Below are 17,968 nucleotides of genomic sequence, written 5' to 3'. Positions count from 1 at the left end.
CTAACTGTGACAACTGTGAAGCATCCATGAGGGTGAGTTTGCAGACTTGAAAGGAAACGATTTTAAAATAGGAAAGTAGGGCTTCGTCTACTGTTGAGGAGTCCTGCGAGACTCTTCTGACGTTTCCTCTCGAGCTGCAAACTCCCAACTCCCTCAAGGATCAACCAACACAATCAGGACTTGGACACTGACTGAATTGACTTCTCCCCCAGGGAAAGGGGAAGTGACAGAGAGACGCACAACAAATTATACAAGATTAAATCTTCGGTTGTGTCTCTCTTGGGAAGTGCTCCGGGCCGAGGACCTTCAGTTAGGTAAATTCTGCGCTGTCTTCAAGCAATACTGCGATGCAATATGAACAATATGAACAACAATTACCTTATTGCCTACTTCTTAACTAACCTTAACAATTTATAAAACATAGTGCTTACTGACCATAAATCCGTCTGACCCTTGTTCGCACTTTACTGAAGTTTTAACTCAGGTTCTAGATCTCGACACCTTTTGAGTAAACACAACATGTCAAAATAGCTTGGCACTTTAACTGAGTGAACAAACCAATATAATTAGTGTGGTTAGTTTAAACAGAACTCAAAAAACTCATGCAAGATCATACCTGAGTCTTTAAGATAATTCTTCTGTAAAGAGACTCTGCAGATGGGAGACAGGGAAATACAGGGAAATACAACCTGTCTAAATTCACACTATCACCTAAGATTATATTTCCAATCTAAACTTGTAAATATGTTAACTTTTTCTTACAACACTCAGAAAATAAGTCAACATTACTCAGCATTGTCCATATAGGTTCAGGTTGCCTATTTAACACTATTGTTTTTACCAAGACTTATTTATTTCACCCAGTTCGCTTTTAAGCGCTTAACTCTTCTCTGAGATTGGCTCTCTTCTATAGTAGTCATTAAAGTCCTTGCTAAAGGGTCTCTTCATGTAGCTAGCGCTAACTCTTTGAACGAAGTTCCAGTTCTCTAACCAGAGTAAATTTGCCTTTGTCAAGGCTTGTTTAAGGATCAGCTCTCCTCGACGCGTTATGCCTCTTAAAGCGTCTTGAGGAATCCAATGAAAATAACCTTTGCCACTTCCTATGTCAATTTCAATTGTTCGTGGCTCATTTAAAGAAAGAAGAAACCTCTTACTGTCCTTTTCTTCATTTATCAGCAACGTTGGACAGGAGGCTCGAACTGACAGCCGGAGGAGGAGAGCGGGGAAAACAAACCTCCCGTCTGCCGCAGGGAAATGCCGGTAACCTGTCACGTCGTCTTCTGGCATAAATCTATGACGCTGACAGCCAGGGCTTCCGGAGTCACAGGAACAGATTATTAAAGGAAAATGAATAGCGGGGGTTTGGCTAAACAAGCGGGTTCACTGGAAATCAAGAACTAGGGTAATCCTACACAGGGGCAGAAGCTCTCGCTAAGTACAACGAGAGACGAAGCGTTTGGCAGTTGGCTGAGGCTTGTATTTATAGCCTCAGCCACGAGACCAGCGCGAGGCTCTCTCTTCATCTCTCCTAGCGCGAGGACAGACACGAGCCTGTCTCACAAGAGCGCACAATCTAGATGTGACACTAAATAGAGTTAAATAACAAACAAGCATTGCTAAATGCAATTGCTACAGATTAAACTTCTAAAGGGTTTTTAAAATGAAACTGTACATGAAATAATACACAAAATGAAATCAATAAACTACATTTATCCATTTGATTCATTAAATATACACTGCGTCAATTCTGAATCAGAACCTATTTAAGACGACCAGTAACACCCCTAACAATTGGTGTCTTTCATAGATTCACATGCGACCCTCCCATCCTCCCCTCAGAGGCTCTCTTCTCCTCAAGCATTTATACTTACTTGTGCTACGAAAATCTGAGGTCTTGGGCTTCTGAGGAGAAGGTTCTAGAGGAGGCTACAGCCTGATTGGCTGGAATCTGGACCTACACATAATGACTCTAATATGTTACTAAAGTGAATTCTCCCTTGGGCTTTTTAATGGGCCTATTCTGTTCTATGGTACTTTTTCAAGTTTACATTTCTATTGCATTATATGTATGTATATTTTATTTATGATATCTCTCATGTATACATGCATATATATTACTGCTATTTATGTACCGTGGGACTCCCACTTCGACGACGGGGAATATTCAAGCATGTGAATCTATGAAAGACACCAATACTGGAGAACCACAGTTTACAGGTAAGTAACTTTTGTTCTTCTTCTGGAGCCGAATATCCTGGGAGCAATCAACTAGTAAAGATGCGATTAACTAAAACTGCATCCCCAACCAGTGATGAAAAGTCCAGCACTTGGGTTCCGGACGGTAAATTGGCAGAGCAACTGCAGGCCGCAGAGGTCCTTTATTTCTACATACCATCACAAGTCAAAAAGTCCTGCTTATAAGTGTTCTTGCACTTCTCACTTTTTGACCTCTTCATGGCAGATTCTATCACCAGCCATGGACTAAGACAATTCCCATCCCCCTGTCTGGTCCCCTATGTCTCACTCATTTATCATATGCATATGACATCATGATTTTCAGCTCATCTAAAATAGGCCTACACAGATCAGTTAATGTCTTAAATGTGACAAAAACAAAAACCAGGTCTGCCTACAGTCAACTGGGGGCAGGTCGCCTCAATTTTTTTAAATGACATTCATCTGGAAGCAATAACCAATTACAAATACTTGGGGTTGTATCTAGATTCAAGAGGAAACTTCTCCCAGCAAAAACAATACATAGCGAAGAAGGAAAGGCAGTAACCCACCCTCTTAGCACCTTGGCAAAATAAATGGATGGTCCATCATTTGAAGCACTCTTAACAGTCATCTTGGCCAAGCTCCTTTCAACTATTGCATATGCTATATGGAAATGAGAGGGCAGGATGCTGCAGTATTGGATAAAATGCTGATCCATGCCTTTAGGCGAACGTCCAACCTCCCTCAATCTTCATCACCAACACAAATCCGGCTTATCAAGTTCGGTCTGACCAGAAGTTCTACAATAGTAAGGAGTTGGTATAAGATCAGACCAGATTAAGACTCCACACTAAATAGTGTGTTATGGTTGGCCCTTTAAATCAATCAATGGTTGTAATATTATAAATATCTGAATGTCTCCATTAAACGGCTGCGTTTAACCGAAGTGTGGACCATGAATGAGGTGTATGACGCCTTCAAGAGGGTGACCAATAGGGCCGTAAAACTTCAAACTTGTCTACAATGCAAAATCAAATTCAGCTCCTGATCATACTCATGGATAGTAATTTAATATTACGAAACACTGACATACCTGGCAGTTCTCTTTTCGGCACAGATAAAGCACAGACTTATGATCCTGTGCAGGGGTAATATACCCACACTAACTGTTCCACTTTATGTTGTTGGTAAAAATAACAAAATTAGAACTTCATCCATTTGATCTGCATCTGTCCCAAACTCTGTTAGCTTCACTCACTACTACTAAAAAGAAGTTTCAATGATAGAGGCATTCATACATGTAGGGAATCTATAATAGCGTGCCTTTACCCAGGGGATCCACAGTTCAATGTTAAACTTGCTGGATTCCTGGCAATGGCCCAAATCGAAAAACTCTGGGCCAATCACGTATTAACATAAAACCGGCAACAGGTAAAGAAACAGTATCCATTAAAAAGAATTTACTGCCCAGGAGACTATTTTCTCCGATTGATCTCAAGTTTACCTTGGCCAATTCATTGGCATAAACATAAATTTGTATTAGACTGCTTTTGAAAATTATAGTTCTATGGCTGAAATTACAGGCTGAGCACAAGTTCCCATTTGTTTGTGTACTTGCAAAAATATTGCACTAGTTTTAAACTATTAAGCTGGTTTTAAAATAAATTATTTTAGTAAAATTGTAATTCGTCTGGGCAGAACAAATGACAGCACGTTCCTTCAGGTACGTTTTATTCTTATGATATTATAAATTGCAATATTTTATAGTTTTACCTGCAAAATGTGTTTGTTATGGTTTAATTAACCGAAACAATAAACTTGAACTTAACAGTTCTTCTTCCTGGCACAGTTTAGTGCCAGTGGAGTGGTGTGGCTCACTGGTTAGAGGCGGCAGACCCTGAAGCAGAGAACGGCCTGGGACCAGGGTTCAATTCCCGACGCGGCTGGGTCGTGGACCAGGGTCAGCGGACTCGATAATTCTCGCCTCGGTGCCTACTCTAACCAGGGATCACACTCGGCAACTCTGGGCATTAGCTTGCCTCATCTCTACACAGCCCCGCACATTCGCCGGGGATGCCTGGTTTCACCTTGGAGATACCCAGTAGGGACCATCTCACAGGGATAGCCAGGACGGGTTCCCCAGCGGTCTACTGCGCCACGACGCCTCAGGGCAGCAGTGCGCTTTACAAGACACATTACATTACATTTACAGGTACAGAAGTGTCTGATTTGGTGGGGTCAGAGACCTAGTAATTATACCCAGTTGTGGCTTTGAAGTGGGGGTGACTTCAAAGAATGGTCTTTGAAGTGCACAGAGGTCCTTTCTTCCTAGCCCTGGCTCCAGACTCTACAAGGAAGTAATCAGCCCCTTGTGTTGGGACAGGACACTGCCCATTTAGGTGTAAGTGTCATCTCCTCTTTCCCATCCTACCCAGGATGAGCCATCAGGATGCAGATGATCACGCAGACACACTTAACCTTCCTTTGTGTGAGGCTGCCTAGAGGGAATGCTCAAAGTCAAGCTGTCATCCACCCCAGACGTCTATTGGAGACAGGCTGCAGGCACACATAGCTTTAAGACCAGAAACTAATCCAACTACAAAACCCATAATGCATTATCCCCTTAAGTTGATTTATTTGACTGATGCAGTATTTTTGTTAAGGACCCAGTGTTATATTCGTTATGATTTTTGAAGCTAGAAGGTGGTATGTGTTCAGGTTTTATTTGGGGGGGGGGGGATAATACATTATGGGTTTTGTAGTTGGATTAGCCTGTTCACAAAACTCAGTAATCATGTGGTCACATTGTAAACACCTGTGGGAGCTTTTTAAGAATCATCAGAGGGAAAGGGAGTACGTGATGACTTTTTGGGAATGAAGGACGGAATGTAGAGGTCATAATGCTGAACACGGCTTGCATTAGGTAATTAGGTTCTGTTTGTTTTTTATTTAATTTGTTCATTAGGATTTGAAGTTATAGTTGTGATATCAACTGTTTTAGCATCCAGAACGTTTTTAAGGACTCCATTTCATTTTATTTCGTTTTTTTCTGGTGAAAGAAGGAGGGTTGGAATTGGTGGCGACATCTGGGTAGAGGAAGAGGGTAAAATAGGATTTGTTAGTCTCACATGAAGATCTGTCTGCGAGTGATTGGTTAAGCAGATTTTTTTTTTAAATTCAGTGACCCCTGACGAAGAACCAAACAGGTTCAAAATGCATTGGGTCTTTGCTGTGAGCCCTGAGGAAATGCATTTGACCACACATACTTATGTTAAAGCCTGGATTGTCAACAGAAAGTATTCAAATGCCAAAATTAAAGTATTTTGCATAATTATGCTGTCTTCGGATTGGCTCTACGAATGAATAAGATTTGGACAATTTGAATTGAGGACTGTTTGGTTCACTATGGATTGAATATGGTCAAGTTTGAAAAACTGGTTTACATGGAGCATTGTTCTCATTTAAGCAGTACAGCAGCTGGGTGCGCAACAACGCACCCATTGCTATTATCTTTTGATATACTATGAAAGGGGACGATACACAACACTGTCTGCACACATTCATTTGGCAATTTCAGCTGAATAACCTATATCTTTAAGAGGAGGTTTGCATTCGCCATTCATACATTTTTGCTGAACTTTCTAAAAGTGGCATTTTTTAAATAGTAATGTTAAATCCAACGTTGCCTGCAAAGAGGATTTGTCATTACCATTCCAATGATGTGAAACATGACAGAGCTATACCTTCTCAATCAGGAATTGTAGCTTAAGAGTGTAATAATAAGTATTTCCAATGTTAACCTATGAGAGGAATAGGCCTCACAGTAGTGAAAAATGAATGTAGATGTTTTCACTACCAGGCCATGCAAAACTTAAATGTACATGGCCTACTTTTTACGTACATGGCCCCGTGCACTGTGGGCTACCCAGGGCCCACCTTAGGGATAACGTATGTGTAAAAAAGTGGGGAGTTTAAGGCTTCACAAGTGGTTTTAAATGCCAAGCCGACATGGCAGTAAAACTGCACATACAGGTTCTGCAATATCAGGCCTGGACATGACAGTAAAACTGCATATACAGGCTCTGCATTGTCAGGCCTGCAACATGTCTAAAGGGATACTCGTGTAGGTGGCACAATCAGTGCGAACAAGTCCAATAGTAGCATTTAATTTACAGCTATGGGACACACGTAGTGCACTCCTCTTGAGACTTACAGATACATTAAATATCTCCAATGTTACCAGGTTTAGTGGAGAAACACACACACTTTAGCACAGGTCAGCTGTCGTAAAGTGGTCAGAGTCCAAGGGGCAACACAAAGAATCAGCAAAAAGAGGAGGTAAATAGGCAAAAGGTTTGGGGGAAGACAACCCTAAGGCTGACAGGTCTAGCAGTGAGTGCGGAAGGAATTGTTTTCTCCTCCACCTTGATAGAACAGCAACAAAGGGATTGCTATCAGTTATGGAGTCAGTTTGCTGGACTGTTTTCCCTGACCCCAGGTCTGACAACATTGTGTACCCATGATGTGGACACCAGTGACAGCTTGCCTTTCAAAATTAAGATATACAGGTTGTCTGACCACGTCAAGGACAGTAACATTACTGAGGTTGCCAAAATGCTGGAGTTAGCAGTGATTGAACCCACCAGTAGTCTATGGGCCAACCGGTGGAACTAGTGTCCAAGTCCAACCCCAAAGGGGGGAACATTAGATGAGGTTCTGTGTGGACTACAAGGGCCTCAATGCAGTCCTAAAGACTGATGCCCAGCGCATGCCAAGATCGGATGAGCTCATTGATAGGGTGGGAACAGCAAAATATCTGAGTACCTTTGACCTGACATTGGGTTATGGACAGATGACCCTCACACTAGGAACTGAGGAAAAGTCTGCTTTTTCAACACCCAAAAGCCACTTTCAATTTAAAGTGATGCCTTTTGGGTTAAAAATGCACCTTCCACCTTCCAGAGGTTGATAAATGAACACTTTCAGGTCTGGAGAGCTTGAGTTCAACTTATCTGGATGATATAGCTGTATTCAGCTCCACCTAAGAGGATCACCTGGTACACCTCAGGTAAGAGCTTTAAGCCCTTCAGCAGTGAGATGTAACCCCAATTCTTTACATATTTCGAAGGCAGGCAGTTGAAGAGAATGACATTTTGGGAAGATGTTTTTCTCTGCTAGCCTCGCCATAGGGTCAGTCAATGCTAGCTGCTTGCTGGGACGATACTCCCATGCATTATGGCACTGACTTTTCTGAAATCTTACCTACAGTCCTAGAGGAATTCAGAGCCAGTTTGGCAGTGACCATTAAGGCTGAGCAGGATGTGGCCAAGAAGGTCATCAGCTCAGGACTAGACACAACAAACTGTTTGGCAGTAGCATGGTGGAGATCAACTAGCTTTTCGTGGGAGGTTGAAGCATCACTCATGGATATGCCTTTTGATGGAGAGCGAGAAGATTGACTGTACCTAGAGCTCCTTGAAGAAAGCATAGCAACTAAGTGCTGCCTCGGTATTGAGGAAATATGCACAGCAGTTCTGCACCTTTCGACATTTGGGGCTTTACCTATCAGCAACGTCAAGGCCCACTATGCCAGAAACTGGTGCCCCAATCCTTTAGGGGTCAGGATAGGGATCTATCAGGCAGTGATCAGGTCAACAGGATCAGCAAACCTTCAGGGTCCCAGCCGTATTGGCAGCAGCCTCCTAGCCACTTTAGTTTACCCTTAGTGGCATATGACCAACCATTAGGAGGCAAAATCACTAATTTGCTCCATGGGTGGCAACCAGTAATATACGAGAAGCGGGTCCTACAGATAATTCAAAGGGGCTACACCCTGCCTTTACTTTCCGTCTTACCACCTATTCCACCTACATCAGAACAGCTTTCAGAACATAATTTTCCATTTTGCTGCAGGACGGCCAGGCTGTTGTGGAGAAGGGAGCCACAGAGAGGGCTCCGGAAATCTCAATTAGGTTTTACTCCTTTTAATTTCTTACCACCAATGGACGGAGGCCTTCTGTTAGATCTTAAACCCCTCAAATTCATCCTGCGGAAGGACACATTCAAGATACACACTTCTCGGTTCTCTCTGCCCTAAATCAAGGACACTGGATAGTGTAGCATTGCAACCCATTGTTCTTTCGTAGGGGATTTCCATGTATAGTCATAAGTCCACAAGCGGGGACCTGGAGCACTACTATTAGATATATCATCTTAAGTGGATATTTTTTGCCTTTCTTCAGGAAAGCCGGCAAAGACACTTAAGAGATATGGAGACAATAATGCAGCCTACATACATAGGCTACACTGGCTGCATCTTCATCTTAAACTGAAAAAAAGGGTGCCAGTATACTATATTTTGTGCAATTTTGTGTTCGGAAATACCCCTAGGAGAGAAGTGTAGTTATAGGTAAAAATCTGTTCTTTCTTTTGCCCAGAATGCCACCTAGTTTGGACCCAGCCATATGCAAATCAGTCTTGACCCTGTTGCAATTGGAACACTCCAGCCCAAACTGCCATGCCAGTTCTTCCCTGAACTGAAACACAAGCAACCCAAGACCGGTTTTGCCCTGAGCGATTGCCAGTGATTAGGCAAATTACAAGTATTCCTCCCATCAACTTTTGTGTGTTTGATGTACGCCCTATGTGGCAAGGGTATGCCCAGATTTGGTCCCATGCTCACTGTGCCACTGTAGCCAAGCTATACTCGAATGATGAGCCCTAATCATTTCAAAACTGATCTTGGGTTGCTTGTGTTCTAGGAGGACCTAGTCTGGCAGTTCGTGCTGGACTGTTCCAATTGTAGCAGTGTTAAGAATGATAAACATATGGTTGGTGCAAATTGAAATAGCATGGTGAGCCAAAGAAAGATGGGTTGGGATGCTACCCCTAGCGAATGCCAATGGTTAGAGAATTTGCAAGCGTTCTTCCCACCATCTTTTGTGTGTTTATTTGTGTTTCCGTGTATTTGTTATTGGATGTGTGGATTTTACAGTGTAATATGGTTCCTTAACAGTACTGCGTCTAATATAGTTCCTCAACCAATAGCTATTTTGTTCCTTTCATGAAGAGAAGGTGATGAGAGTTTGAAACTGGTTGCACAGATTGTTCTCTAAATCCTGGTAGCAAGTCAAAAAATCCCAGCGGTCCCCACGGTGGTTCATATTTACGGCAAGTTTGTAATGACATAAACTAGCATATATTAATATTAACCACTGGTAGTGATTTGAGCGAGATTCTAATGAAAATTGTTTATCGCAACACCTTTATTCATGTGCAAAGTGCTCACTCTTTTTTGTCACTTTTCTCCTGCTCTAGAAAGAAAAGTTATCTATACCATGTCCGCTAAGGAGGCATTCCTCATTTAATGATCTCAGCACAACACAAGAGCAAGAAATGGAATTCTTAAGACTGCAGGTTATGGAGCAGCAGCAAATTATTGATGATTTCTCTGTGGTAATGTATTATCATTATCTTCAAAATAAAAATGTATCTTTACATTTGCTGTCCAACCCAATGCTTATGCTTTCTTAATCATTAACAGTTGTTAAATCAGACACAGGTAAGTGAAGACAAACTAAATAGCTATTGCTTCTCCAGAAGGTATACCCTTTTAATATGTATCCACTTTGCTGAGATTTATGAAACACTTATATTAAACCAGCCTGTCCCTCATCTCGCCCATATGAGTATGTGAGATAATGCATATAGGTCTGACTTTGAAGGAATGCATGAGAATGTGAAGAATTAAAAGTAAATAGCATGGGTATGGATATGTATTTGTGTGGAAACAAGAACTGTAGAACAATATTGGTGTAGGTTAAAAGGTTAGGTGACAGTTACACTGTCAAGCCAGACATCAACATCCATCCAACAATGCTCCGGAGAGAACCCCCTCCGTAGATAAAAGCTGTCCATTAGATGCAAGCCCATAGGTTGAAAATATTCTCAACTTTCCTGAATTATTTTGTATTTCCCAATCGTAACATAATAATAATAATAGTAACATAATATTCTCTTAAGCATTAAAGGGATGCACCAGTTGTTATTTGGAAATAAACAACATGGCAAAAAAAAATAGATGCCTGGTGGTAGCTTGAAAAACCTTTTTTTGCAGACCACAATAGTATGCTCCCGTCAAGCCATAGCAAACTCTGCTCCACTTTCAGTAAGTGAGAGCAGAAAAAATGCGGAGCAGAATTGCTTTTGGATAGAGGAAGTTGCATGTTCAGCAGCTCCCTCTGTCCAAAACCAATGCCGGCTCCTAGAGGACGTGGGGAGCTGGCTTCCCCGTGGACCCCAATGAAAATGACTGGGAGGGACCAAGGCACCCAGTATAGAGGCCAGGCCCGAGGGATGAGGTCCCTAGGGCCAAAATTGGCCCAGGAGGAGGGCTGTGTGATCCCCTTCCCTTTTTTTGAATACATTTTTTTTTCAAAGGGCCTGGTCCTGAAGGGATGAAGTCCCTGCGGCCTAAATCGGCCTGGGCGGGGGGCCAAGCTTGGCCCCCTCTTACATTACATTAAAAAAAAAGATTTGTAAAAAAAGAAAGGCTAGGACCCAGGTGATGGGGTCCCCGGGGCTGAAATTCCAGATTCTTAAAATGCATGGCCCAGAGAGATGGGGTCCCTGGGCCAAAACTGCCCCAAAAAAGGGGGGCTACGCAACCATCTTCCCTACAAAATAGAAAAAATTAAATAAGTATAAAAGACTGGCAACTCAATGGAGACCCCGCCCCCTTTCTCCAGCACTCTGCAAACGGACCTCCTTGGTGCTGCTGGTTGGGGGATGAAGTCCCCTTGCCTCCAGAAGTTCCTTTAGGGTGGGAACAACCCCATCTGTTACCTCCAGTGAGCCCTACACAGCGGGATTACTAAGAGGTTGTTGGAGGCCACTACAACTTTCTCCACGACTTTGCTAACCCTCCTCCTGGTGCACTGCTGGTTGGGGAAAGAATTCCACTGTAGTCCCGAGAGTCTCACTGGTTTTCTACGAGTGAAACCTGAACCTAACTATAATGTGCCTGTATCCTTTTTTTTCTCCATTGAATTATGATAAGATCCTGCTGGCCCCAGGACCAGGCCCTAACAGTCCGATCAATTTTACCTAACTCATGGAGTCAGGGTGCAGAGTTTTTATGGCTGTCCTAGGTGGTGAGCAGGAGCTGTGGGTTGTGCTGTTTTTACTGCATACTCCGTGCTGCAGGAAAAAATATGCTAAAACAAAACAGGTACACAACTGCTGACGTTGGATGATGATTGCACAGTGTTTTCTGTAGTTGCAGCGTCGAGTGTGACGTTGGTTACCGGATTGGTGACCAACAAGCCTTGGCAGCAGTAAGCACAACGAAAAGCTTCTGGAGCATTACTGGGTCCAACGTTCCAGGGGAGTAACATAACAGCCTGAGACTTTTGGGTAGGCGAGACTACAGCTGCCACAATTCACTTGACTACCTGGATTTTGGTGATCCCTCGTAGAACCCGATGGCCAGTGATTCTTTAGATCCGGTGATAGTCTTTACCTGCAGTTTACAGGGGACTAGTGCCTCTAGTCCAGTGAAGACTGCAGGTGCTTCTGGCTTTCACAAGGGCCCCTCTCTTCGGGAGTCATGAGTTTGGGCCAAAGAGGAAGGTTGTTCACTTAGTTCCAAGTCTGTTGCCTCAGAGACAGAGAATCCCTCTTTTGCTTTGTGCTGATGGGCAAAGTCCTTTTGTCGGCAACACAGATCTCCTCTTGGTCCTTCCTTGAAGTAAGTTGTTCAGATCTGAGGTTCTGGTGTCAGGAGGGGACCCTTAAATCCTAGACTTAAGGGAGCTAGGGGTGTAGGAGCCAGTAGCCGATGAGTATCTAGTCCCTGCAGCGAATCCGTTCCTGAGGTGACCGCATCCAGTGGTGTAGGTCACCTTTTCTACCCAGAACCCACTTTTTCTGCCCACCTAAAGAATTTAATTTTAGGTGAACAGACCAGGCTATTCACCCTGGAGGTGTGGCCAGCCATCTTGGGGTGTGTACCTCCTGCTTAGCCAATTTCCTGTCTTGCCTGGGTAGAAGCACACCTGGGGCAAGGGGAGGGCTGTTTCCTCCTCAGAGGAACAGCCCAGATGCATACCATGGGAGGTGTAGCTTTTAAAGCTCCCTACTGTGATGTGCCAATTCACTAGCCATCTAGTCTTTGACTTCTGGGAGTGATCACACTGCCTGGCCAGAGGTCGGAACCCTGTCTTTTTGCCAACAGGTGCGGGAAAGCAAGGACTTGTTAGCTAGAACCCAGTAACGCTGGTGTAACCCGGGGGTAACCCCTAAGGTGCCCTCTGGTTGCATTCCACATCACAGGGGATGTATTCCACATCACAGGGGTGAGAAGGCACATTGTTTGATATCAAACATTACTTATTTTAGTGGTAATATAATGGAGCTACCAATATAGAGGTTATCTGGTTGGCAGCCAATGTTATCTTATGGACACTAACATGCACAGTGGTTTCCAATGGGGAACACCACTATAGGGACATATAGGCTTGCACGTATATGTCCACACCTTTAATATAATGCATCTTCCCTCCTGGCCTGAGAGGGCCGTCTTTAAGGGTGCCTTGCATACATTAAATTTAAACTATAGGGGTTACGCCCATTTCGGGGGCCCCGTAGGGCGTGCAATATTTTTTCAAAAAGAATTACCTGGCCACCTGTTTTGGAACTGCTAGTTACTCATGCATATTTGGAAATACAACACATCACGTCATTGCATTTTACTTTCACAGTTGTATTAATTCAACTTAATTTCAAACATCCTTTCATTTTTTAGAAGCATGAAAAGAATACACATTTCATTCATTTATACATTCCTCATGAATAAATGTTAATAAACACATAAAAAACTGGACAATTCAAAAACTTAAACATAACAACAATAAATTCAAATCTAACGATTAATTCAAACAATTACACCATTCTGTGATTCAAACAATGCCTGTAGGCGCTATGACATTGAGTATTGTTCAGTTCGTGAAGCGCTTCAAACAGGTATACTGCGGGGACAACTTTCTCTGGAAGTGATTTGCTCTCGGGGTATATTTCATGTAGTGGCACCCTCTCTAGAGCTTCAATTAATGTAGATCCATCGCAGGCAAAATATTAGCGTGCCGACGTGTTTCCAATCCCCCCCTGCCTCAGGGGATTATCATCAGGGCTTAGACCACGGTGTAATCTAAATTAACAAATTTTGAGATGTATAAATGACACACTGCATCAGCCTTTCTATCTGAAAGAGACACGTTAGTGATCGATTCCTTACCTTAGAATATCCCCAGGCGTCAGACTGGATCCGGAAAGGTTTGCGTAGCAGTACCCTTGCGCGTCGGTAGGCGTCGTTTGCGGCTCCGCGTCCGTCGTCGGCGTCGCGGGCGCCGTGATGACGTTGTTGGAGTACTTAGACGCCACCTCCGCGTGCTGACGTCAGTTCTTCTTTTTTCCGCGCCAGCAAGCGCAGATCTGGAAAAAGCAGTAACCCTTAGTCAATTTTTGACTAACTTTTTTGGAACTTTTTGATCTTTCTCAAAGTCTTCTCGACTCCGATCGGTGCCGTAGGGATGCCTGGTTCAAGCACTGTGAGGATTGCGACCGCACGGTGTCAGTCACGGATCCGCACCACCTGTGCCTAACTTGTCTAGCCGTCGACCACGACGACAAGGCCTGCTCCGACTGCCGGGCCCTCTCTTCGAAAGCCAGGCGGGAGCGGTCCGGCAAGGCGACTCGAACTCCGGCAGTCGGTCCCGCACCGTGAGAGGTCCCGGTCCCACGGGAGGTCGAGGGACAGGTCGCGGGCTCGGAGCCACCACAGTTCCGAGAGTCGGCACCACTCCTCCGGGTCGAAGTCGTCGTCAGGTAAGAAGCACAAGAAGTCGAAGAGGCGTCATCGCTCTTCTGACTCCCCCCAACGCTCGCGCGCTGCGCCCGGGGGTTCGGGTGACACCGCCCACGCAGCTCCTTCTGGGTCGCTGGCGTCGCGTCCTGCTCCACACCCTCCGGTTCCTGGGCGAGATGCGACGCCGGAGGAGATCGAGCGCTTCCTCATGGCCATGAGGTCCCTTTCTCCTCCGACGGGCTCTGCGGTGCCTCCGGGCCCGGCGCTGCATTGCCCCACTGTCCCGACACCGCCGGCTCCTTCGGGATCTGGATCGTCACCGGTGGACCTTAAGACCCCCCCGGCGTCGGTCCGTCAGGTGTCGCCCGAGGACGGCGCCGCCCCCGATGCCTCCTTCGCTCCGGCTCCGGCGTCGGAACGGCGCCGCTGGGCGCCGCTTTCGACGCCGCTTGGAGATTTTCACTTCTATGAGTCGGCCCCATTGATTGACAACCCTGAGTATCAGGAGATGGGTGATAAGGAGAATTGGGAGGGGTGTGAGGACCCTCTTACCAGAGAGTGTCAGTCTCCAGAGAACTGGACAGGGGAACTGGGAGAGGCCAGTGGCCTGGACACCTCTTCAGACACTTGTTTTGTCTCCCCTCCTACCGTGGCTTCGGAGGAGGGGGCAACCTATAGTGTGGTGTTGATGAGGGCTGCCAAGGCCTTGGGCCTTGAGCTACCCGTCGCGGCCGTGAGGACTAACCTCCTCACTGAGGTCCTTAAACCGCAGTCAAGCTCGGCTGAGCCTCTGCTGCCCTTTAATGAGGCCTTGACCGACGTTCTTTTAGGCACTTGGTCCCGGCCCGCTACGGGTTCGCCCGTAGATAGGAACGTGGCCAGACGCCACCGCCCGGCCCCAGGCGACCCATGTTTCCTGTCCACCCACCCCACCCCGAGAGGCTGGTCATCCAGGCCTCCAATTCTCAGACCGCATTCCCGTCGGCTCCACCTGATCGGGAATCCAAGAGGTATGAGAATTATGGAAAGAAAATATTCTCCTCCCTTAGTTTGGGACTGCGGTCTTCCAACACCGCATGCCTCTTGGGCCGCTACACCCACTCTCTGTGGGAGACGGTTGCGGAAATGCTGCCAGAGTGTTCGTTGGAGGTACGGGCCAAACTCGGCCAAGCCCTCGTGGAGGGCCGGGATGCAGCCAAATATTCCATTCGGTGTGGGCTGGATACCACCGACTCGCTGGGCAGAGCGATGGCAACGACGGTGGCGGTGAGACGCCACGCCTGGTTGAGGTCCGCCAACTTTTCGGCAGATGTCTAAAACACTCTGATGGACATGCCGTTCGATGGCCGTCTCCTTTTTGGCGACAAGGCAGACCATGCACTTGAGCGCTTTAAGGACTCCAGGGCTACGGCCAAGTCCTTGGGCCCACGCCAGCAATCGGGTGCCTTTCGCTCATTTCGTGGCCAAGGAAGGGGCGTCCCTACATGTGCTGCCAGACACTCGCCGCAAACTAACTTCCAGCGCGGTGGCGGCCATGGAAATCGCCGTGGAGGCGGTCGGGGACAACGGCGAGGCCAGTCCACACCTTCTCCCGCAGCATCCGCCTCTAAACCCTCCTAGTCCGTGCTTCTCGGCCCATGTGATGCCAGTAGGGGGCATGGTTCGCCATCACCACTCTCACTGGCGCACTGTCACTTTGGACAGGTGAGTGCTGCAGATCGTCCGAAGGGGCTACTCCCTCCCCTTCGAGACGACCCCTCAAGCCATGCCACCACAACACCACCGCGTATCGGGGGATCACTTGCAGCTTCTGCAGGAGGACGTTTCGGCCCTCTTGGCCAAGGGGGCCATCGAGCTCGTTCCTGGGCCAGAAGTAGGACGTGGTTGCTACTCCCACTACTTTCTGGTACCCAAGAAGGGCAAAGGGGGCCTACGCCCTATCTTGGACCTACGGAACGTCAACGGCTTCTTCCGGAAGGAGAAGTTCAAGATGCTGACTCCGGCTCAGGTCTTAGCTGCCCTGGACCCAGGAGACTGGATGGTAGCGTTGGACTTGCAGGACGCTTATTTCCACATCCCCGTCCTGCCGGCCCACCGGCGTTACCTGCGGTTCACGGTAGGCCACGAACACTTTCAGTTTACAGTGCTCCCCTTCTGCCTTACCAGAAGAGAGGCTCCACCGTCTGGACCCATAACGTGCGCTCTCATTCTATCTGGATCGCACACGCCAGTTCCGGGTGGATGACCAACTCTTTGTTGGTTACGTGGGCGCTAAGAAGGGGAAAGCGGTACACAAGCGGACCATCTCGCGGTGGATCATCTTTTGTATCCAGGCGTGTTACTCCTTGGCAAAGAAGGAACCCTCTGTTGGGCTGAGGGCTCATTCCACTCATGCCACAGCGACTACAACTGCCTTGGGCCGAGGTGTGCCCTTGCAGGACATTTGCCAGGCGGCTACGTGAGCCTCGCTGCACACGTTTGCAAGACACTATTGCCTGGACAGTCAAGTCCGGAGGGATGGCTTCTTTGGCTGTTCCGTCCTCCAGGACTTTCTGGTGTGATTATTGGTTCGCAGACCCACCACCGGGGTTGGTATTGCTGGAGTATCTATTCTAAGGTAAGGAATCTATCACTTACGGGTCTCTTTCAGATGCACAAGTTACTACTTGTGTAACGATATATCTGTAAGAGACATTAGTTAGTGATAGATTCCTTACCGACGCACCCATCCTCCCCGTTCTGCGAACCGATATCTAGGGTTAAGGTCATCCCCTTTCAGGGCCCTAGTTTCAAGGCACCAGGGTTGGTTTTTAGCATAGCTCTGCGTTTCTGGCGCGGAAAAGCTGTGTCTAAGAACTGACGTCAGCACGCGGAGGCGGCGTCTAAGTACTCCGATGACGTCATCACGGCGCCCACGACGACGGACGCGGAGCCGCAGACGACGCCTACCGACGCGCAGGGGTACTGCTACGCAAAAGTTTCCGGATCCAGTCTGATGCCTGGGGATATTCTAAGGTAAGGAATCTATCACTAACTAATGTCTCTTACAGATATATCGTTACACAAGTAGTAACTTGTGCTTCTCTGCAATTAATAGGTAAAGTGGGCACTAAGTTTATCTGGTACCTTATCTTTTTTGCTGAAATTCAATCTCCTAATAGTATCTTCTTAGACACTTAAACATGGGTAGATAAATTGTGTAAGTGTGAGGTTTTGAGTCTGATCATTTTCAGCAGGTACGATTCATTTTTGTCTAAATATATGAGACTTACTGGAGTCTTCGTGTTTACTTGAGATGACTCCCACCTTGTATCCTTATTTGCGATTTAAATTGAGCCAAAATACTTCATTGAGGGCTTTACATTCCACCCTAAAATACAATTAAATCATGGTCATTTGGACAACCATTATGAACCAATGTTAAAAGCACAGGACCAGCTTAATGTGGCCTCTCCCTTACTTGTGAATGTTGTAAGACTTTTCAGGGCATTTCTGGCTCTTCTTAACAGGTTATGACTTCCTGATGGAAGTGGAAGAATGGTAATAAAGTCTGAATTACTTCGCGGTATGTCACATTTTCAAGCTTTTGGTGTTTCTATTCCTTACTTCGCATTTGCAAATATTTTCATATTAGGACTTTCATCGTTGCGCATTTACATTAAATTGAGAGGCGCTTCAATGGTGTACATATATTTAGCAATACCCCTCCTGGCCAAATGTTTTGGACTTGCGCTTTTAGTTTGTAATTACATCTTCTTTACGGGTCATTAACCTCAAACAGTTCATCATGTGGCTGCTTTTTTGCACTAGATTAAAACGTGCTTAAATGCTGCGCACATGTTTGCCAATAAACCTTAAAGCCAAACATTTGGAACAGTTCTCCACACT

At 45.9% G+C, this 17,968-nt stretch overlaps 1 protein-coding gene across 1 annotated transcript in view; it reads left to right on the top strand.

The window, feature by feature from the left end:
* The window catches only part of LOC147725440 (janus kinase and microtubule-interacting protein 1-like), a 1,438,523-nt gene that overhangs the window by 841,551 nt on the left and 579,004 nt on the right, over positions 1–17,968 (top strand). Inside the window, exon 8 of the mRNA XM_086964109.1 lies at positions 9,535–9,672. Coding sequence (XP_086820235.1) covers positions 9,535–9,672 — 138 coding nt within the window. The remainder of the gene's footprint in view (positions 1–9,534; positions 9,673–17,968) is intronic.

Source organism: Lissotriton vulgaris, chromosome 3_2 (assembly GCF_964263255.1).
Source record: "Lissotriton vulgaris chromosome 3_2, aLisVul1.2, whole genome shotgun sequence".
NCBI classification, from domain to species: domain Eukaryota; kingdom Metazoa; phylum Chordata; class Amphibia; order Caudata; family Salamandridae; genus Lissotriton; species Lissotriton vulgaris.
This window is presented reverse-complemented; position numbering and strand designations above follow the sequence as displayed.